The sequence below is a fragment of the Parasteatoda tepidariorum genome, chromosome 9, assembly GCF_043381705.1.
Source record: "Parasteatoda tepidariorum isolate YZ-2023 chromosome 9, CAS_Ptep_4.0, whole genome shotgun sequence".
In the NCBI taxonomy this organism is placed as follows: domain Eukaryota; kingdom Metazoa; phylum Arthropoda; class Arachnida; order Araneae; family Theridiidae; genus Parasteatoda; species Parasteatoda tepidariorum.
The window spans coordinates 83267658-83291189 of NC_092212.1; the positions used below are offsets into that span (position 1 = coordinate 83267658).

General features: G+C 28.2%; 2 protein-coding genes across 2 annotated transcripts; one reads left to right on the forward strand and one right to left on the reverse strand.

The window, feature by feature from the left end:
- The first annotated feature begins 917 nt into the window (after positions 1–917).
- On the forward strand, positions 918–10574 carry LOC107440581 (coiled-coil domain-containing protein 137). The gene is made up of 5 exons (XM_043049091.2): positions 918–1642; positions 4161–4395; positions 5312–5391; positions 8461–8543; positions 10340–10574. The coding sequence occupies exons 1-5, from the start codon at positions 1546–1548 to the stop codon at positions 10514–10516; spliced, it is 672 nt and encodes a 223-aa protein (XP_042905025.1). The 5' UTR covers positions 918–1545; the 3' UTR covers positions 10517–10574.
- LOC107440571 (Cytochrome c oxidase copper chaperone COX11) lies at positions 10510–23477 on the reverse strand. The gene is made up of 6 exons (XM_043049090.2): positions 23339–23477; positions 18173–18495; positions 16070–16225; positions 13967–14092; positions 11102–11143; positions 10510–10706 (listed from the first exon to the last, which is right to left on the reverse strand). The coding sequence occupies exons 2-6, from the start codon at positions 18473–18475 to the stop codon at positions 10566–10568; spliced, it is 768 nt and encodes a 255-aa protein (XP_042905024.1). The 5' UTR covers positions 18476–18495; positions 23339–23477; the 3' UTR covers positions 10510–10565.
- Positions 23478–23532: the final 55 nt, after the last annotated feature.

Below are 23532 nucleotides of genomic sequence, written 5' to 3' on the forward strand. Positions count from 1 at the left end.
ATTTGATTGCAAATCTCTGAGATACCAAAGATGACAGATGAGCCATTAAGATTTCGAAACAGTTTCAAAAGCTCATGAAACGATTTTTCCTCTTGTAAAGATTTGTATATGCACTGATATCTACACATTCTATCGTTAAAATAAATTTATTCACATTCTCTGTAGTCAAAAATTTCCTTACAGGAAAAATTACTGGTTTTTCTCCTCATCTTTGATTTTTAAAACAAACAAAAAAATCGCGATCATAGTATATCAAATATTCATAGCGTATGTCTATAGTACATCAAAGTGAACTTTAATAGGATAATGGTACTTGTAGGAATAATGTGAATAATAAGATAAAGGGAATAATAGGAATGAGAATAAAATAAATTTATTCACATTCTCTGAAGTCAAAAATTTCCTTACAGGAAAAATTACTGGTTTTTCTCCTTATCTTTGATTTTCAAAACAAACAAAAAAAATCGCGATCATAGTATATCAAATATTCATAGCGTATGTCTATAGTACATCAAAGTGAACTTTAATAGGATAATGGTACTTGTAGGAATAATGTGAATAATAAGATAAAGGGAATAATAGGAATGAGAATAAAATAAATTTATTCACATTCTCTGAAGTCAAAAATTTCCTTACAGGAAAAATTACTGGTTTTTCTCCTTATCTTTGATTTTCAAAACAAACAAAAAAAATCGCGATCATAGTATATCAAATATTCATAGCGTATGTCTATAGTACATCAAAGTGAACTTTAATAGGATAATGGTACTTGTAGGAATAATGTGAATAATAAGATAAAGGGAATAATAGGAATGAGAATAAAATAAATTTATTCACATTCTCTGAAGTCAAAAATTTCCTTACAGGAAAAATTACTGGTTTTTCTCCTTATCTTTGATTTTCAAAACAAACAAAANAAAAAAATGGAACGCTAATGTTTAAATAAACATTATTACATTTGTCATTAACATGTCTAAATACATGTGCGGCCCTTCGTTAGCCAACCTGCTGTGCAAGTGGCCCTTCACTCAAAAAGGTTGTGCACCCCTATTGTAAGATGTTAGTTTAAGCAGGACTGTTAATTTTTTTGCTATTTATTTATTGTTAGCTTGTTTTTTTATGGTTATTAATTGCTTTTTTTAGCATTAATTGATAATTTTTTATTAATAATTGTTTATTATTTTGTGTGTTTTTTGTGAATTTTAATTTAATTGTTACATATGCTTCATAGTGTAATACCATTTGTGTAATAACAAATGTGATCGGTGGCGTGCCCAAAATATTGTGTCGCGTGCCATAAATGGCACGCGTGCCATTGGTTCGCCATCCCTGACCTAGGACGTTAAAAGCCTGAACCCTGAGTAAAATTTAAAAAAAAATTTTTTTAAAAAGGAAATCATTATCGTGTTATCGCACTGGTATTATCTAAGTGTCTAATTCTTTTTGTTTCAATATCAGTTAAAAATTAAACTGTATTGTATTTATAGGCATTTGCAGTTTAATGAACCACCAGTTAATGGAGATGAACAGAAAGCTCCTCACGGTATGGAAGAATTCATCAGTCTCAAAAATGCAGCAAAACTAGGAAAAGTTAAAAAAAGAAAGAAGAAGAAGAAGACATATAAGAATGATTTTATTGTTGGTAATATTTCACTTTTATCTCTAAAAAATCTAAGTATTTGAGAGGAATGTTTCGTCTTGATCTAGAATTTCTCATATTAACTCTAGGTATCTAAATTACTCTAGTATTTGAGTATTCTAGTATTGCCCACAGATTAAATTAATAAATTGTGAATTATTGTGTGATGAATAGACCATGAATTAAATTGCACACATTTTCTTGTGACTCTCATGTGTTAAAATTGTAATACAGTGAACTCGCTACTACGGTATCTAATACAACAGTGTTTCCCAAAGAGTGGTACGCGTACTTATGCGAAATATCTTGTAACAAACGAAATTTTCAAAGAATTTTATTTCAAAAGAAAGCTAGCCATGAAAATTTATGGTTACTTATTTTTATATTGGCTACTTTTTGCAGAGTTAACAGTTAATAATTAGTGGTGTCAACAGCCAGTTGTGATTTTTAACTTTTGCGCATTTTTTTTTATAGTAAAAAATACATAAATTTTTTTATTAGTGGTACGCAGCGTTACGGAAAATTTAGAAAGGGTACACAAGTTATAAGTTTGGGAAACACTGTAATACAACAATAACTCTCTTCATTACGATAATGTTTCATGGTCCTGATGAACTTGCATATGAATTAATGTTATTTTCCTCTCAATATTACGATATTCTCTGAAGCAATAAACCCCTGTAATATGATTTTTTTCTAAATTTCAACCTTATTTTCTCCATTTATTATTAGTTTTCAAATAATGTGAAAAATCTAATTTTATCATCTTTTGCCGTTTTTCCATCATTTATTACAAAAGAAGACTCACTGCTGACCACCTCCAAAAAAAGCTTCCATTCTTAGAATTGCCTCCCTTGTCTCTTGAGAAGTCACAGATGTAATATTCCTATCTGTTTTCATTTCCTTCATGTTAAAAGCTGATCATGCATGAGTCACAAATGACCACAGGCATCACATAAACACCTGAAGGAGGATTTTTTTCTGAAGAGGGTGGGTGGAGCACCATTCACAAACAAAAAACATTTTCATGCTTTGGATTCAATGCATACTTTGTTGGCTGACTTGACAGTAAAAAAATTAAACAAATAAAAATATCAGATTATTTTCAATGAAAACTGTTTTCAGGTATGTTCACGATCTTATTTTCTGAATTTATTTATATTGTTTCTAATATTTAACCATAAATAACATTCTACAAATTAATTTATTGTATAATATATAAATATAGTTATAGTTAATACATATGTAACATTAAAATTTAAAAAAATATCTTGTGTCCTTTAAGTATGTAGGCCCTCTATATAACCATATATCCCTCTACAACAATATACAGTGAATTCGCGATAACTCGAATCTGATAGGACTGTCAAAAAACTTCGACATATCGGAAGTTCGACTTACCGTTAGTTTCGGTTTTTGACTTTCAAAATATTGTCGGATTATTTAATTAATGCTTATTAATTACAAATCTTCTAAATGCTTACAATATTTAAGATCATTTTTCTGACAAGCCATTTACGATAAGACTGTTTGAAGCACTTTATGATACCCTGATCCATGGGTTGCAACTTTGCTGTTGTGTTTGGCGGGAGAAACTGCAAGTTTACTGCTTTCAACTTAGGTAGATCACTATGCGCTGTGCATTTATCCATAAAGAGTATCACTTTTCTTTTTTTAGCGAAGAATTTCCGATCCAATTTTCTTACATAGTCTTCAAATAAAACTGATGTCATCCAAAACTTTTTGTTAGACTTGTAATCCAAAGGATACGTTTTTACATTCTTGAAGCATCAGGGATTTCGGTATTTTCCGATAACAAGTAAGGGCAATTTCTCTGTCCCAGACGCATTTCCTCTAACTAGGACAGTCAAACGTTCCTTGCTCATTTTACCCCCTGAGCAGTTTTCATCCATAACATAGTCTTATTTGGAAGACATTTAAAAAATAATCCCATTTCATCAATATTGAAAACATCATTTTAACTGTATCCAGTAAATTTGTAATCCAGTACTGTATCCAGTATGTAAGTAAATTTGGTAACGTTTCATTTAACCACTGTTCACATACTTCAAGAGGGACAGCTTTAGCTTCTCCATGAAGAGTGCGAAAGACTGTTTGTGTGTTGCAAAGGAAGGGGCGAGATAACAGCTCCTAGGTTTTTTTCTTGCTTAAAAAGATCCCAAAAAAATTGAGTTAAAGGGAGTAAAATTCGAGTAATCAAGAATAATTAACATGAAATTGAAGATAAAAGGGTCGGGACCTCATAAAAAAACCGAGTTATAGTAATATTCGAGTTATCGTACTTCGAGTTATAGCGAATTGACTGTATTTATTTGGTCCCCAAAATATTGTTGTAGCGAGATTTTATTGTATTTCAACTATGAATTTAGTTTTTTTTATTTACTTTTAAAATATACAGCTTGTTCCCCTTTTTATTAAAAATTCCAGTCTTAGAAGATTTCTGCAATTTTCATCCATAATGGCTTCCTTAACAAATTTAAAGTATGCATTTATTTTTCAGTGAAAAATGAGATTGTTGAAGATAAAGGTGGTGTTGGAGCTGCAAAAATTCTGAAACAGAGCAAAAATGAAAATGAACATCAGTTTATCAATCGACTGCAGCGAATGGCTGACAAAGCAATAGCAGAAGCAAAAGTTGAAGAGAAATATAATATTAAACTAGTCAGTGTTGATAAGGATGGAAATGCTAAGTATAAATCACTGGATGACGAAAACAATGAAACAAAAAAGACACAGTAAGTGTGCAACGATAATCATATTTTTAATTTTTACAGATGCAAGGGTCCCACATGCGCAGAAAATTATAAAAAAAAGTGATGAAATCTACACTATCTGGCCAAAAATATTTATATCCATCGTTGAACAGCCGACCCAATTTTGGATTTACGCGACTACTAATGTTCAACTCCGTAGCCTTGTAATTTTAAACCAATCCAGAAGACAAGGAAACTTCTGGATCAGTACCGCCAGAGGTATTGATTTGTTATGGGAACATAGAGGACATTGCGACTCGACAGATTTAACATGCATCAGTCAGTCTTAAGCCCAAAATATTTTTGCTTTAAATATAGGTAACTTCCAACGTAAGTCATGATGGTAGTTGCCATTTAGTAATTAAATAATAAAATTGGAAATGAATTAAGTTTCTACTACTTCTTACATTTTTAAGTACATGTGATATCTTTGCATATGTAACTGGAAAAGTTTTGTATACAATTCTGAAAATTGACAGGCAACAAATGAAGTCATTAAATGTTTCACGAATTATCTAGTCATTGTATATAATCTCAAACATGCATAGCATGAAATATTTTTATTTCTTAGTATTATTCAGTTGATTTATTAATATTAGTTGAAAGTAATATCTTGGTCTAACAAGTAGGTTCACATGTTATTTTTTTTTCTTCAATAAGAAAAACATACTTTTATATTAATTCCCTTGCATAATTAATAATAAGCTGGCAAAGATGTATGGGTCATTGCCTGGCATTATTTGCTGCAATGTCTGCTTAAAATAAATGTGTGTTTCATAACAAAATTAATTAATTATATAAAGAAAATGTAACTTCTTTAGAGTACAAATATGCTATGAAAATAAAAAAATTTATATATTCCATCACAGTTTGTACAGCATTAATTTTATTATTTTAGAAAACGCAAGAAATACAGAGAGAGACTTAAAGAGAAAAAGAAACTGAAAGCGGATGATAAAGAGTTTGAATTTAAGAAGGGTAAATTTTGTTTTAAAATAATATTGAACTGTATCTTTAATTGCAAAACTGCAATGTATATTGTTATACAAAATATTTTTTTATGTTTTCTCAATTTTCACAAAATACATATTTTTAATTTTAATTTTTTTCCTTCAAAAGCTTCCACAGGACTCTGCTAAACTGTAAACTGTTAAGACTTTAAACTGTCTTTAACTGTTAAAGACTACACACTTTTAGTATATAGAAAATTAATATCTAACAGAGGTGTCAACTGCTTGGGAGTCAACAAAATATTTTAAAAAACGGTAGAAAACTACAAACTAAAATTCGCTGATTTTTGGTTAATTTCGCCAACTTTTTAAAAGGCTCAACGCTGCTTGGCTGAGATAAAATGGCGTATTACGTAAGCCTATAAATCGAGTAAAAGCTCTATAAATCGAATTTTCTAAACCCTAGAATCATACATTAAAAGACTACCACTCGAAAATATTTATCCTCTGCCCAGAGTTGGCGTCTCTGATCTATATTTTTTAATTGATATTTAATTTTAAATATTTTACAATTAAAGTTCTACAATTTATTAAGCTAACATTAAAAAAAGTTTTAAAAATTCGTTATCATTATCTATTCAAATTATATCTACAAAGCTTTTAATTTAAATAGTTTTGACTCATGAAGCAAAAGTGTTCTTTTATGACATATCTAGTAAAAACCAGATACCAATTTAGTTTTAATAATCTGTTATAATTTTTGTCATTTTCTTAGTTGTTCATTATTCACATAAAATTTCCCTACAATGTCGTTCGAACAGTTTAAGACTGGAAGAATAAAACTATTTTTTATTCAATTTTTAAGACATTATTTAATAACACTTTTTTTAAATAAATTAATCATAATATTTTTGCATTGCTTAATTGGGCTATGGACAGAAAGTGCAGTTTAAGAGGGTTTTAAGCAAAGCGGTTTTAGATGGGAGGATAAGTGGTGAAAAATCTTGCTAATCTTAATGTGAACATGTCATTGGGTCGGCTGTTCAACAACGGATATAAAATAAAATATGACCATGTTCTTTCTTAAACACTGTTTATGGATATTGAGTAATATATCGCTAAGGTGGCAAGAATTCATTTACTTATAGAATTGATCTTAATTTTGTCAAGTGGTTGAATTTTACTCAAAAGTTCAGACCTAATTTACCTAAGAACTTGAAGTATTGTTTTAAGAACGTTAATTTTAGCATTTTTCAGGCTAAATCATTCGCTTAGAAGAGGGCTTTTAAGTAATGAATCCTTTGAAATAAAATTTATTGGAATCACCCTATTGTGATCAGGAAATTTTTCATACTCTAAAATTTATTAGCCACTGTATTTGCAATAAGATTGTAGATATAATTTTTATTATTTCTTTCTTTTAGTTTTTTTTTGTCATTAATTTGAATAATTTCATGTGTTAAAATTCTATTGTTCAGCATTCATAGTTGTTCTGAAATTTCGAATAAAAACATTTTGCCCCAATTTTTATCGTTTTTACCACATTTTTTTATTGATATTTGTGTGCTTACAACATCCAATTTTCTACAAATACAAAATAATCAATTTGGCGAATTTAAAGTTTTGGATTTTAGATCCAAAATCTTTTTTTTAAAAAAAATTAATAATGGTATTAAAAATTGCTAAGTTTGATTGCTCAAACTTAGGAAATTTTACTTTCAAACTTATGGAATTTTTTTAGCGAAGAATTCAAGACTCATATGCTTATTTATTATTTCAGCGGATGCAGGAACATGGAGAGATGTGTTTTGTAATTATTAATTAATCTCTTTCAACTAGTTTTTTAAAATTGAATAATTCTTATCAACAATACAGTAATCATAGAATTTTTATTGGTGAATTGATCAATCTTTTAAGTACACATATAAAAAAATATTAAGTAACATATTAACTTTCAAATTATTTGATTAAACAAGTCTTTAATTCGGTTATAAAATTTAATTATATATTGGTATGAAGGAATCTAAACTAATTGATACTGGTTATTTTTTTAATGCAACAATATTATAAAAATTTTCTGTATATTGATCTCAAATTATTACAAATTGTTCCATTAATAAAATTATACTGGAAACTGTTGAAACTTACTATTCTAAACAAAGTATTTCCTAAATTAAAAATAANAGATTATACATGCCTTTTTTTCTAGTTTGTGGTATATTTATACTGCTCCAAAAAATGTCTGTTAATTTTTATTTCTTCGGCTCAGTACTTAGCTTGCTTTACATGAAATAACTTTTATATTACTACTAGAAATATAAAAGTATAAAGTAATTAAGTTATTTTAACTAACTAAATTACAATTGTAATATCTATTCTATAGTTGTAGTAAAATTCTATTGTATCATATTGAATAGTCTTCATATTACTCCAAAAATTATAAAAATATATAGTGATAAAGTTAGTTTTAGTAGTAATACTTTTATTATATTGTATCCAAATTTAATTGTTGTATTACCTAAAATAGCTATTATATTGCTCTAAAAAATGAAAAAATACATAGTTTATTTAAGGTATTTTAACTAATTAAAATTGTAATATTTTTATTTTATTGTATTGCATAAAATGACTTTTATACCAAAAAATTAAAAATATCTATGGTAATTTATTTTTACTAATTTAAATATTTCTGTTCTATCCTATTAAAATTCTATTGTTATATTACATAAAATAGTTTTTATAGTACTCCAAAAAAGAAAAATATATAGTAATCAAGTTCTATTACTAATCACAATTGTAATATTTTTATTTTATTGTTGTATTAAAATTCTCTTGTTGTATTATATGAAATAGCTTTCATATCACAATAAAAAAAAAACTACTGTTGTTAAAAGTTGTTTTTATATGTTAAAACTGTATTATATCTTAAACACATTCATATTTCTATTCTATTGTTTAAATTAAATTGTTTTAGTTTAAATTTAAAGTATGATAATTGATTCTGTGATATGAAAATTAAGATGTTAAAATGTGTGTAGCTACCTGTCTTAAATTATTTTCATGTTTTAATGAGTTTCTTATCTTTGCTTACATGTAGATCATATACCATTTGGAGATGTTGTGATGGCACCGCCCACTCTATCTGCTAAATCCAGAAGTGCCTTTGCATTGCCAAAAAAAGTAAGTACAAAAGTATTCACTTATTATTAAGAGCCAGGGAGATGACCCAGGTTTAAATTTCAACAATGGCTTCCTAATTATTTTACTACTACTCAAGGGTGATTGTATTCCCGGGTGTAGCACAAGATTCCTGGTTTTTCCTATCACACTCCCAGGTCTAAAAACTAGGAGCAAGGCATGTGATTTTTCAACAAAATGCACATAATTCTGCGTATTTTGAGACTATTGTTTCGCGGACTTCCATGAAACAAAACTTATAAACCGACCAAAGTTCCATAATCTAAAATTTGAGAATTTCGCTAAAGAGACGTTTTCATAAATGTTATTCTTCAGCAAATTTGACTCTTAAGATTGTCAGATTTTTGAAATTTTTAATATTTGAAACTACACCAGAATCCGATAATATCACAATATTCCCGTGATTTTAATATCAAAGATTCATTTAAGTTTCAATTTTTAGTTATCAATCATTGAGTTATCAATTTTGATGCGTTCGATTTCTGACGATTCCATCGTAACTTCACATTGTTTGATCATAGCTTTTTTTTCAGTTATTACAATATGCGAATTTAAGTTTTGAATTATAACTTTCTGGCATGTTTGATTCCCTACGATTCCATTTTAATGTCATGATGCTTAAGGATAGTTTTTCTTTGGCAGTTATGTATCATTTTTTTAAGCCCTTTTCGCGTGGATATTTAAATTCTTAACATGATATTCGAATTTTAGTTATCACTCTTGACACGTTGGATTTGTGATAATTCCATCAACGTGACTGTTGGGGGATAATTTTTTCATCTATCATTCAAACTTTTTTGGGCTTTTTTCACAAGGTTTTCCAATCTCTAATACTTTTGTGTGCTATGTTATGGCAAGTGAAATTTAAATTTCGACACATTAATTTCGCAATGATGCTGTGGGTAGTTTTATCATTTTAGTTTCATAATGAAGAATAAAATTTCAATGCTCAGGGTTGCCACTTCACGGCAAGAATAGGAAAAATCTAGTAAATACAGAGAATTTAAAAATTACCTAAAATAACAGGGAATTTTGTTTCTTATTTTAGTCTTTTAAAAGATGGTAACCACTCAAAGTGCAATTTATGGAATATTTAAGGATGATATTTTAGCTATATTAAACTATAGCATTATTTGTTTTAAGTATGTTCAGCTGTTTCTTTTTTCTCTAAGTTTTTTAACAATTATAACTAGTATAGTTAGCCCAATACTGCTCATATAAGAGCACAATTGTGTTTTTCTTCTTAATGTATTGTGTATAATATGTCCCAGGAATTTTATTTCCTATTTTTATCTTTTAAAAAATAGTAACCACTGAAAGTGCAATCTATGGGATATTTAGGGATAATATTTCAGTTACATTAAACTCTTTCAATAACTTTGGTGTTATTTGTTTAAAGTATGTTCAGCTGTTCCTTTTTTCTCTAAGTTTTTTAGCAATTATAACTAGTATAAGTTAGCTCATAAAAGAGCAGAGTGATTGCGTTTTTCCTCTTTAATATATTGTGCATAATATAATATGTACAGGGAATTTTTTACTTTAGTGCTTTTATTAGAATGTTGCTCTTTTTAATTGATAGTAAATTCATGCATAATTTCATCATTATTCTATACCTATATACAATTAAGTAGTATTTATTTATTAAAATCGCTCCAATGTGAATTCCGTAAAAGCTAACTGTATATCTATTTCTGTGTTATTGTATTTTTGATTGATGATACCTAGATTAAAAAGTTGTTTATATAATCATTTAAATTTTCTTCCTGGTGGCAAAAAAGAATCAAGAAATACAAAAGCCTCAAAATGACAGGACTAATGAAGCACAGAGTTCTCTGGTGACGACTAAAATGAAAGATATGACTCCAGACAGAAGAAAGGAACTCGAAAACGAGAGGTCCCGAGCTGTTCAAATGTATCGTTTGTTGAAGAGCAAGAAATACTCTTTAAGTAGTTAAAACAAAATCAAATAATTTATTCTAAACTTTGTGATAAATAAACAACAGTTTACATAAATGATGGTCTTGGTAATTGCATTCCCTGCTTTGCTTCAAAAAATGTGTATGATAATATGATGTCATTAACATGTTCTAAGCGTGGATCTTCAGCGTAATCAGGATCCAAGTAAAAAAATACAGGCATATCCACCTGAAAATATAGATTTTGATTTAAATGAAGAAAGTTTAAACTGAGTAATTCAATGCAACATTAGCATTGCTACTTCAAATATAAAAAGAAATACATATAATTCACTGTAATTTTTAAACATATTTCAAGACTACAATTTTGTCTGCCATGCATATCATTTTAGAGACAATTGTCGAGATGTCACCACATTGGTGCGAACCCTACTAATTTCCATTTAGAACAAACAGCATAAAGACCTACAATGCTTTTATTACATTTATTTATGAAATACTAATACAGTTAAAAACACAATGTTTTTTTTATTATTTTTAAACCAGACAATATTATAATAAATTTACACTATATTTAAAAATATAGTAATAATGTACAGATAAAATATAAGATAAAATTTTTACCTCTTCATGGGGATTTAATTGTTGCTCTTCAAAACAAAAGCACTGTAAAAATAATAATACCAATCTTTAATTAATGCACAAAAGGATGCCAGTTACTGCAGTTTATTTATAATTCTTGTTTTTTTTTTTTTTAAATAGCATCTTATTTCAATACATCTTTCTTTTTTTTAAATTTATAAATGATGTTTTATTTTTAATTTCTATAATAAAAAAACCTATAGGGCCAGCACCAACGCTGCTGTTTTGGGTATTCAACTTAAAGTCATATCTTTCTTGAAATTACAAGGTTTGTGAAAAAATATGCAGGGATTACGATGAAATAAAAAAAAAAATATTTGATCATTTATTGACTGAACTTCAGAATTGAAATTTGGAATGCTGAAAGGACCTTAATTTGTTTATGAACTAAACATAGAGTTTTTTTTTTCTATTCACAATTCCAATTTTTCCTGGTTCTTTTAGCTTTTTCATTTTAAATATGAACTATTTTTCCATTGTTGTAGAAAATTTATTTTTCCCTCATAAGATCTTTACTTTATAAACTCGTACTCAAATAGATGTCAATCAAAAGTAGCAAAAACGGAGAGATTACGTGTTGCTAAATATAAATCTTAACAAATTAGTGAAATTTAAAAAAAAAAAAAAAAATTATTAAGAGCATTAAGAACTATTTTCCAATTTTGAAATAAGTTTCGTCTATGAGTAAAATTACTTATTTATTTTTTATCGAGTCAAACATTTTGTGTCCTTAAGGTTATTTATAATTTTTTTAATGTTCAGATGGTTATTTTTCAGACCTAGATAATTGTCTATTTTGTTATGATTAACATGTAAACACAACATTTTAATATAAAGTAATTGTATATTTTGAAACCAAAATATTCTGTGTTTTTGTGGATAATATAGAGCTTATAAACTACGATGAAAAAGAATCAATCATAGGGTTTGGAGAGTGGAGCCTCCTAGTGGAGAAGAAAAAAATTACTAGTTTTACAATAAAGTTTAATATTGATTAAAAAACTTCATTTGCTTAAAAAATAGATGATTATTCTCAAGACTTTCTAGACGTGAATGAAAAGAAAAAATTACTTCGAAATGTAAAATGCAAAGTTGCAGATAAAAATTGGAAAATTAGGGGGAGAAAAACTGCAATAGCCAAGAGTAAAAAAAAAAAAAAAAANAAAAAAAAAAAAAAAAAAAAAAAAAAAAAAAAAAAAAAAACACACACACACACACAAGAAAAGCCACAGTAGCTAAGAGGGGCAAATCAGTCTAAAATGTATTTCCACACACTATGGAAAGGTGATGAGGAACTAATGTCATTAATAAGGGAATCAGCATTCATATGAATGAAACAAGATTCCAAGGCATCAAGATAAGCTGATGTGACTAGGGTGGAAATAATTTTGATATTTTTAAAATAGAATTTATGCCCAAGATTGCAATAATATGCAGTGGTTGATTATTTATCATAATTTTGATAATGGACTTATATATTGCGTTCTTTAAGTCTAAATTTTAAAGCGTGTCGGTTATGTAACCAAGGTTGAACTGGCAAGGTATGTGGTAAATGCCCCAGTGATTTCATAAATTGATTGGATTTTTAAGAAACTTAAATTAAATTGCGTTAACAGTCCTAAAAAGGAACCAAAAACCTAAATGGGAGAGGGTATTAGCAATTTTATAATAAATTAGGAGAAAAAACGGTAACAATTTCACAGTAAGGACTAGAAGAAATGGTGTGTTGAGTTTAGCAAGAGCTGAATCAACAGTTAGCGAGCAAGATTATTTATTTAATAAAGTTAATTTGTTTGCAAGGTAAACTTTCTGATATTTCTGATTGTCAATTTTAATATCATTAATTATGTTGAAGGTTATTTTAAAGCATTTAAGAAAATTTTAACTTGGAAATATTTCCTAATATCAATAAATTATTATAATTATAGATTATTTATAAATATTATTTCCACAAAAAGGTGGCATCCTGTTGTAAATATCAAAAACCAAATATCTAAACATGAAACAGAAAATTTATGTTATAAAATTTGCCTCAGATTTTTTTGTTTTATTTGTAAGCAAAATATGTAAAATTTTGAGAATCAATATATGTATAAAAAATAAATATATAAATTACATGAAATGTCAAGAAAATTATCCTCATTATTGCATTTCTTAATATACACAAAGATAAGTATGTTATTTTTATGTTTATGAAACACTAACATACAGATTATTTTAACACTATCAAAATATTTGAAGAAAATATATATGCAACTGATGACTGCACAGAAACTTATGACCATAAAAGTCACTGTGTAGTTTGTCTATAGAAAGAAAACCCCTAGCCACGAAGTCTAAGGTCGTCTGCAGCTATGGAAATGAACAGAGAGAGAAGCTTCTTCTCCCTTGATTCATTTTCTCTCAGGAACCCGAGCCAAAGCCTGTCTTAAATAATGGCCCAAATAATACTTAATATAAACCTCGTAACCATAGTCATCACCTGGCTAGGGGAGTTCTTTACATAGACAAACTATATGCCCCGTTGAGTGCCTTCCCATTGGCTGTTCACGCACATTTGAACTGGTACTTTTATTTATGTAATTTTTTTCAGACGTTCTAATAATTATTAACAGAAATTGTTTTTAATGATTTGGTGATCAACTTGATAACTATTACTGAGCTTTTTTAAATGTAGTTTATGACAATAATTATTAGATAACTTAAAAGTAGGATAACTTTGATAAATAAAAGTATATTGTCAAGAATAGCCAGTCTATAATAAAGAAGTTTAAATGCAGCCATTTCATATTTAAGTCATCAGTTAAAATGCAGTTCAAGAATATCCTGTTTATGAAGCATGTTTACCTGTATTTTGTTAAAATATTTGCCAGCCTCAAAAGGAAGGACGTTATATGTTGCCACTCCAGTGATAGGCTTGTCTGTAGGATTCAAAGCTGAGTAAAAAGCCAAAGCTGTCTCACCTGGTGCAACCTGCATTAGAATTAAACTTGTTATCAATAAATTGTACATAGTAATTCAATGAAACTTCTCGAGAGTGACCACTCTCTGTTTCACAGTAAAATGGTCGTTAATGGAGATAGGTCATTCTTAAGGGTTACCTTCATTGACTTCAAAATGTTATCAAAGGTACTTGATTTTTCACAAAGGATTTTAATTTTACTCAGTGTTGCGTAAATGCCACTTGTGTTGGCGTCATGAAAACTGGATCGATGAATAAAATTTAGCATCAATAAAAAAAATTTTTTTTACTGATGTAATTACGCATAAAAATAAATTTACCAATTGATAGAACTATTTCAAATAAAAAACAATTATGTTTTTTGTTTCAGTTAGCATTTATTTTTTTATATCATAAACATTAGTTAGCTTTTAAAAAATAAAAGGTTTGTTTGTTTAAAATGCTTAGTTTTTATCTAAAAATTCTTTATTTTTCTTTTCAAATTTAACTTTTAGTTCTAAAAATAAATCATTGATAATTTCTTTAGTGCACACTGACTGAAACAAGAGGTTGTCAATTTCTTTCAAAGATCTTAAATAAAAGCTCTCTAAATAAGAATCACGCACAAATATTTTTAATTCATTTAAATCTGCTTATTTGTTTTAATATTTTTTGTCTTGATATTTTTTCTTGTATCCTTATTTGACCTTTTCCGCATTTGGTGCGGAGATTTGCCTGGTTGCTGGGTGAGGTTTTGATGGTCTCTCCTAAAGGTTTTTTTCAATGCAAAATCTATGGAAAAAATCTGTGCCTCCCAAAAGTGCTAAGAAATAGAGGAGGTTGCTACACAGAGGTGGTCTTTCCAGGAAGTTTCACTGCACAAACCTCATTATAACAATATAATTAAAAAAATGGGACATTGAATATTGTATAATTTATAAATTTTTTTCCTGCATCAAGAAATAAAGGTGTTGACAATTTATGTTGCTAAAACCACTGAAATTTAATTTGGAAAAACCATAAAATAAACTTAACAACAATCAATGTAAAGGGATGCTATGTTGTTTTCAGTTCATGGTGTGTAGTTCAGTGTTTCGGATTGTGATTTTGTCACAAAATAGCATATTTCATCATAATTGTGAACATTATACAATTTCCGTATCATAATTTTCCATTTAAAGTAACTTTATGAACATTTTTTTAAAAAATCTAATACAAATGGACATCATTAAGTTGGTTGTCCTTTTGGCTCAGAGATAAAATTATCTTAATTTCTGCCCCTGAAAAATATTACAGACTGTTTTTAATGAACATTAAATTTATTGTTTGCCTTTTTGTTATCTGATATTGTTGGCTTTTCTTACCTATATCATTGTTTCCTAATTCAATGTTTTATTTAGTTATTTATGATTAAATGAATTTCCTTGCAGTGCTCATGGTAAAAGAATAGTACTGTTATATAAATATATCTCATTACAAATAATAGTATATTCATTAAAACATTTTATTAATACTAACTAATTTGCATAAATCACTCAGCAGTGGGAATTAACATTCCACAAGAACAATAAAAAAAGAAACATATTATGCGTCTGATTGAAATTTTTGGTATTAGAAACATAATAACATAAAAATATCTTTCAAGAGTAACTCATAAGTAGTACTTAACATAATTTTGTTAGCTTTTTCACCAACTTATCCTAACACTTGTGATGATATATGGTACTATAACTTGATAAAAAAAATCTAATTCAAAAGTCAAATGAATAAAAACAGTCATGTTTCATATCACTATGATTACAAACGTTTTTGAAAACATTCACATTGCATTATTTATGTTATAGTTTGTTTATTTTTTGAAATATAATTTGATAAAATGCTTTTGCTCTAGCACAAAGGTGTTTCATTTTAGCATTTTTGCAGAGTCTTTTCACGTTTTCCAAAAATACTACAATGGCAGAAACCGTGAGATAAACTTCATTTACATAATAAAAATTATAATTTATTACCGTTATGAAAGGTTGTTGTGGTTTAAAATTCCATCTCATTGCAGAATTAACGTCTGCATTGAACTTAACAACAATGTTGCGGTGCTTGGCTACTTTCATTTCAGCTATTCTGTCTCCAACATCTTCAACAACTGCTTGTCCACCTTTACCAGTTGTCTAAAAAAAGGAAATAATAATTATAATTGCACTTTAGTTAAGGACATAATTACTTGAAAAAATATACACTCATAATCATCTACAAATATGCAAACGTAAATAAATATTAATAGAGAAAATTGAATTAATAAATAATAATAAAATTATAAAATAATTAAATTTGAATAGAGCTATATTGTTATGGAATTGAAAGCAACATTCAAATCTTATGTTAAATTTTACTACAATAGCACAAGCTATGATTCGTATATCTGTGTTGTCGATATACAGATGGCAGTAGTATCATGTACAAAATGTATAAATGGGTAAGTGCGAGCCGTGATGGCTCAGGAAATAGAGCTTTCCAATGAGGTACTCGGGGGATAGAGCCTTTCAATGAGATGAGCTGGGTTCAAATCCCAGTGATGACCAGAATTCGAATTACGCACCTGGCTTGCACCGTTCACAGTGCTAACGTAAAACATCGTCAGTGATAGATCGATCATGGGTTAGAGTCCCCTTTCATCAGGCTAACCCTGGGAGGTTTCTCTCTCCATGTTACGCAAATGTGGGTTAGTTTCATCAAAGAGTCCTCCAAGAAGGCAAATTTCTCCCACTAGTTGATCCAGGAGTACCCTTGTCTTCTGGATTGGGTTCAAAATTACTAGGCTACGGAGTTGAACATTAGTAGTTGTAAACCTGAAATTGGGTTGACTGTCCAACGACGATTATAAAATAAAATGAAATGGGTATTGCACCGGCAGGACTTTTATTTGTGTTGAGGTTATTCATCTGAGAACGTTTCTGATGTAATTATGACCACAAGACCAGAATCAACAGATTTTGAACATGGAATGATAGTTGAAGCTAGACGCACGGGACATTCTAACACATGGGATATTCTAGACATGGTTATTTCTGACAAACAGAGTAACGTTCGAAGAATGGTAAAACATTATGTTTTGTTTAAAACATGAAAACATAACTGTTGATAACACAAGCAATACACTAAATTTAAACAAACATTATGAACCAGATACTTACATGTGCTCATAGCATAGATTAAAAAAAACCTTCTACAAGGCCAGAGAATTGTAAAAACTAAACAGTGAGAGTTAATGCAGTAGAGACTTATATACATTTACAACAAAGGTAGAAAACCCAAAAACAATGTCGTCTGCATATAACATTATAATTAGTAAAGTAAGTAGAGGCAATTCTGAATTTAGTTGTACTATGCTTGCTCCCGTAGGGAAAAATTAAGAATACCACAGTAGTTCAGACAACACACATCATGGATCTATCTTATTGATAAACACTATGAGGCTATCTTTCATTTGTCATGGTTTAAATATAAAGACACAAAACTGTAAGCATCCAGCTATAAAAACTTAGAACTTGATTGTATTTCCAACATGAACAATGGGTTATTGGTGATGGTCTGGGAAAAATCCATGATGATGATCCAAAAACATGCCATCACAATTTTGATTCTCCAAAGAGGGTATGCCCCCCACTTTGCTAACTCGACCACCAGCGTACAAATTTGAGCACTTAACACTAGAGCAGATTAACGGGATCAATATTACGCACCCTCAGTCTCTTCGCAGGCTGATTAAAATTGTTGCCCACATGTTCATTGACCGTAGCCACGGCTGCTTGACTTCGGTGTTCTACTGGGAAGTGTCTTATGGTCAGTCCAGTGTGGAACAACTGAAATGTAATTTGGCTTATGAAACCAGATTGCATTTGGGCCAGTAGCTATTTATTTGGATTCTGTTAGAAAGGTTAGTGGAAGATAAAAAATAAGTTTCTCTTTTATTAGCCTTTTCTGCAAATTTTTTAAAATAGTTACTAATCCTTTGAACCAATGAGAGAATATTCCTAATTTTTACCCCCAAAATATACCATTTTAACAAGCATAATAAATAAAAAAAAGACAACTTTTTAGAAACTAATCAATATTACTTGACAATACAGTCTGTATAGAAGAACAGAAGAATAAGTAAATCCTCCCACTAATATAGTAAATGCTGATAGATAATAGAAAGTGTTTTTATTTTTTTGCTCAAGAGCCTCATGGTATTTACTTCTGAAGAAGACATTTTGAAATTTAGTTGATTTTTTTGATGTGATTTTTGCTAAAGAAGAAAATTGGTTCAATAGAGTTCTGTTCACAAATGGCTGATAACAGCTCGTCCTATTTAAAATGGTAGAAGACACAAAAGAAGGAAGCTTGATGTTTCTAGTATGACGAATAACACAATACATTGCCAGGCTTTTCAAATGACCTAAAAACAAATAAAGTTTTTTAAAAAAAATCATTACAAAACTATAAAATTCCATATACAAATAAGTCATTTTCGTTAGTATTATATGTTGTTCTCTTAGGCCTTAAAGACAGACTTAGATAAAATGAAGGAATTTCTGTGAGCAATTTATAATATAACTCTTACATTAGTTTCGTTTCTTTCGTTATTATTTAATTCTGACAAAATTTGTTCAAAAATCACGGATTTTTTTAAAAAGTGTTTAATCTCTATAATGTTTATAAAACTGATTATTATATATTATATATATACTTATATATTATATATACAGAGATTATTATATATATTACAGATACAATGATTATTATATATATCGGCACATATTTCGTTCTCAGTTTTTTGAAGTTATAAAACTAGTAATTGACACCAAATTTTCTGTTCTATCTGAATTTTTAAAATCGACTGCAGGATAGTATATGGAAATTTTGAATGTTTTTATTATTATATATACAGGGGTCTGTCCAGACATTTTGTGAAAGGTCCCGTTTTTCGTGAAATTGTGAAAAAATTACTCACATTCTTTCAACCAGGGTCCGCTTTTATGAATTTGTGCAAATAGGGTCCGTTATTGCAAACTTTTAATTGTAATTATTGCAAAATTGTAATTGTTTTAAATTGTAAAGATATACAAGATTATGCTCAACACTGTAAAATTATAATTAAAAAAATTAAATTTTAAAAAATAAACAACAATTGCTGCTTCTAAATTAGAGATGCAACATACAAATATTTGGTATTTAGCCTATACTGCTGAACGCAGAATATTCATTTCGGACGAATAATGGAAGAATCGTCTGCCGAAGACAAAACTTAATTCGTTTACATCCATCTTTCTTGTTTTCTGCCCTGGAAAGGGTTTATTCGATTAACAAAATAATAATGAAGATAAACAAATTTGTGAAGGGTCCGATTAAAAGAAAAATCATTTTGTGAAGGGTCCGTTTTTAAGTTAAAATATTTTGTGAAGGGTCCGTTTTTATGAAAAGATATTTTGTGAAGGGTCCGTTTTTATGAAAAGATATTTTGTGAAGGGTCCGTTTTTATGAAAAGATATTTTGTGAAGGGTCCGTTTTTATGAAAAGATATTTTGTGAAGGGTCCGTTTTTATGAAAAGATATTTTGTGAAGGGTCCGTTTTTATGAAAAGATATTTTGTGAAGGGTCCGTTTTTATGAAAAGATATTTTGTGAAGGGTCCGTTTTTATGAAAAGATATTTTGTGAAGGGTCCGTTTTTATGAAAAGATATTTTGTGAAGGGTCCGTTTTTATGAAAAGATATTTTGTGAAGGGTCCGTTTTTATGAAAAGATATTTTGTGAAGGGTCCGTTTTTATGAAAAGATATTTTGTGAAGGGTCCGTTTTTATGAAAAGATATTTTGTGAAGGGTCCATTAACGAACCCAAATTTTTTCTAAACAGACCCCTGATATATATAAAGTTTTTATTATGTTTTGAATATTATGAATGTTTTTATTATTATATAACGAGTCATGTTAAAGTCTCTGCTATGATCACAAATTTACTGCGAGCAGCATTTGCATGTTCGTGTAATATCATGCATGTCTGCTTATAGAATCCATAATAGGCATGTCAGCAAATTTTGTTATTATTTCCCTGATCATCCAGAATTAACTCGGGTATAAGTATAGTACAAATATTTATTATTCTAAGAAAACTCGGATGTAGCAAAATTAGGCAGTACTTTACTTGGCCTGAAGCAAAAAAAGTAATAATAATCTGCTGTAATTGGAAGTTTACCAAGTTTTGCTATGGATTGAAAGACTTCACACGTACTTTGTGCTATTGTATGATGGTTGTTGAATTTACATATGGAAAAAAAGAATGAACAAAAATGGCGTATCACTTATTTGGCGTTTAAAAAATATAATTTTTTGTGTTGTCCCTTGTTTTAAAAACTATCATTCAAAGACTTATATTTAACTAATTTCAATTGCCAGAGATAACTCAGGATAGTAAACTGATGGTAAATTAAATGTTTTTCATACATTCAAAAAAAAAAAAAAAAATTAAATTTCAACTTAAAACTTGTGCATTATGCTTTGTTTTATTTACTGGTATTTATTAATAACACAAAAAAAATCAATTGATTTTTTGCATTTTTTTTCTCAAAAAAATTGGTAAAAGTGGTTAAAAGAAATTCTGATAGATAGGACAGTAATTATATAAAATAAAATAAATGAGAACAGTATTGAAGCTACAACATACTTACTACAGACATATGTTACGTTAATTTGGGTGTAGAGAACTTTAAAAAAAAAAAAAATCAATACATTTTATTTCAGAATTAGATATTAAGTTTTCATATACCATGTTGCAATCTTACTGGCTTGAGGGCTAAGTACAAAATATGGTAATTCAATTAATTCAACTTTTTTATTTAGTTTAAACAGTTTTTATTTGGAAAGTATAAAATTTTTTACATTATCTTAAAATTAACATAATTTTAAATCACGAAACTCAAAATTTAAAAGAAATTAGTCGGTTAAGTTCGATTGAATAATAATAAAAAATAAATAAACAATTATTTACTAATCTGTATTAGTCCCTTAATGTGTGCACTTGAGTTAATTTCGAGTTCGCTAAACAGGTCAAACTATAACACACTCTAGATTATTTTACGCAGCTGTAATTTTCGCACTTAATGTAATCAAGAATAGAAAAGAATAATAATGTGAAAGTTAAGAACACAAATCGTTTCATTGATGTTTATCTTTTACAAAGGATTGTCAACATTTGTTCACTCAAATAAATAAATAAATAAAATAAAAATTAAGCCCTATTTAAACTTCAGAATTTTTAAATTCCATATTTTTTGCCAGTTTTTTTTTCCTTTCAAAAAATTTATGCATTAATTAAGCAGGAAATTTACAGTTTTAGTTATACATTCTTAAATTCACGATCATCATTAGATAAAATACTAAACTTAATAAATCATTAGAAAATGATCATTAGATAAAAAGTTATTCAAGGTTATAAAATTCTTCAAAAATTATTTATTCAAGTTCATATTTAGCATTTACATAAGATTGTAAGCTATGGCGTTTGTTTATCCAAAAATGTAATTTTTTCAAAATCCAAAATTAAAATAAAAATTCTGATTGATTCTGTATTTTTTTTGCCCTTTGAATTTTTAAAAAATGTGTGTTAATGGGTTAATTCATTAGAAAATTTATGGTTTCAGATTTATACTCTAGAACTAGTAAGATAGTCTCATAGAAAATGATAAGTAGATCAAAAGATACTCAAGGTTTTTTTTTTTTATACAACTAAATTTAGACTCATAAAGTAAGAACTAATATAAAACAAAGCATTTGAAAAAGCATTGAAATTTTTATTTTATTTCTATTATTAAACAAATTTGGTTCAAGGAAATAATCTTTTTTTATTAAATAAAGTTTAACTTTTCCAATCTTTAAGTAGTCATGTTAAAGATTTACTGTAACATCCAAAAACTTTGCAAAAGTCAGGAGTCTTTTAGAAGAATGTTTAGTCCTAAAAAGTTAAACTTACATCCACTGTAAATATAAATAAAAGACTTCAAAAAATTCTATATTTTTCTTTCTCTATTTATATTTCTCTTTCAGAAAACTGTCGAAAACTATATTGTCACTTAGTTGAGTTGTGATTATAGGTGATACAAAAGATCTTTTCTCAAAAGTATTTATTTAAAAGTAGTTTCACTTAAAAAAACTTAAGATCCTGGAACTCCTAGTAAGATATGAGTTCGATGGATTTACACTACAACCACTTATGAATTTATAGTTTTAGAGCTTGTGAATGAAAAATTACTTTTAAAACAGTACATTCAATAAAGAAAAATGTATTTAAAACTTATTATTTTACTTAAAGATAATATTACAATAAGAACACTGTGTTGTCAAAATCCTCCCTTTTGATTTTTAAGAAAGTGCCTTACCTACCGAGTTTTTGTCAGTTAAGGTAAGTCATTTAAGAGTTTTTTTCTTTTGGATTTCAGGGCTTTACATATATTTTTTATTGGTTGTGCCAAATTCCTGAAAACAATTTAAAAGCAATAAATTTTTTAAAAGAGGAGATTTCTGTAGCGTGATCTGTGTAGCAGAATAATTGCTAAGTCTAGGCATTTTCCGAGCAGCGGTCGGCGAAAAAATAAAATCACGGAAAAGGACCAACTCGAAAGGTATAACGCGTAACAAATCCCAGGAAAACATCTACAAGTTTTTTTCCTTTCTTTTTTTTTTAAAAATTTGCAAGTTTTAAACCTATTTGGCACTTTGGCGATTTTAGTTAGAGCTACAGATCATGATACGGAAATATCCCCTTAATAGTTAATTATCATAACTAGAAATTTGATAATAAAAAATTCTTAAAATAATTTTAGAATTAAGGGTTTACTATATCAGTAAACTACCAGTTGTTTTCATTTCTCAAGAAATTTATTTTTCCTTCCAATTGCTGCATTTGGTTTTCTTAACATAAAAATGATATATTAAATAGCTTAAAAATTAATAGTATTTTTAAACTAGATTGCAATTGTGTTAAAAAAATTGCTTTAATATTTCTTTTCGTATAAGAGTTTCTTAAAATTGAATTGGAAGAAATCTAATTCTACTGGTGCTTTTTTCTCATTATAGAAATTGCCTGCAATGGTCATTTAAAACCCCTGCATTAACAAATAAAACTTTAAAATAGTCCTTTTTTAAAAACTAACAGCATGATTTTGTTATGTAACAAATGCGTACTACGTCAATATTTATTTCTATAAATTAACAAGCAGAATTGTATTATTCACGAAAGATAACTTACGTTTCTACAAAATTACACTGGACCACTAAACTTTTTATGAACTTAAATTCAATTATTTTTATACGTAACGTTTTAAGTCATATTTTTCATTTTATGGTTTGTTTATTATTGTCACCAATGATGATATCCGTTTCTGGCTGTTTGTTTCTGCCAAACTTAAGGCTCATTAATCTCAGCAAGCAAAACAATCTATT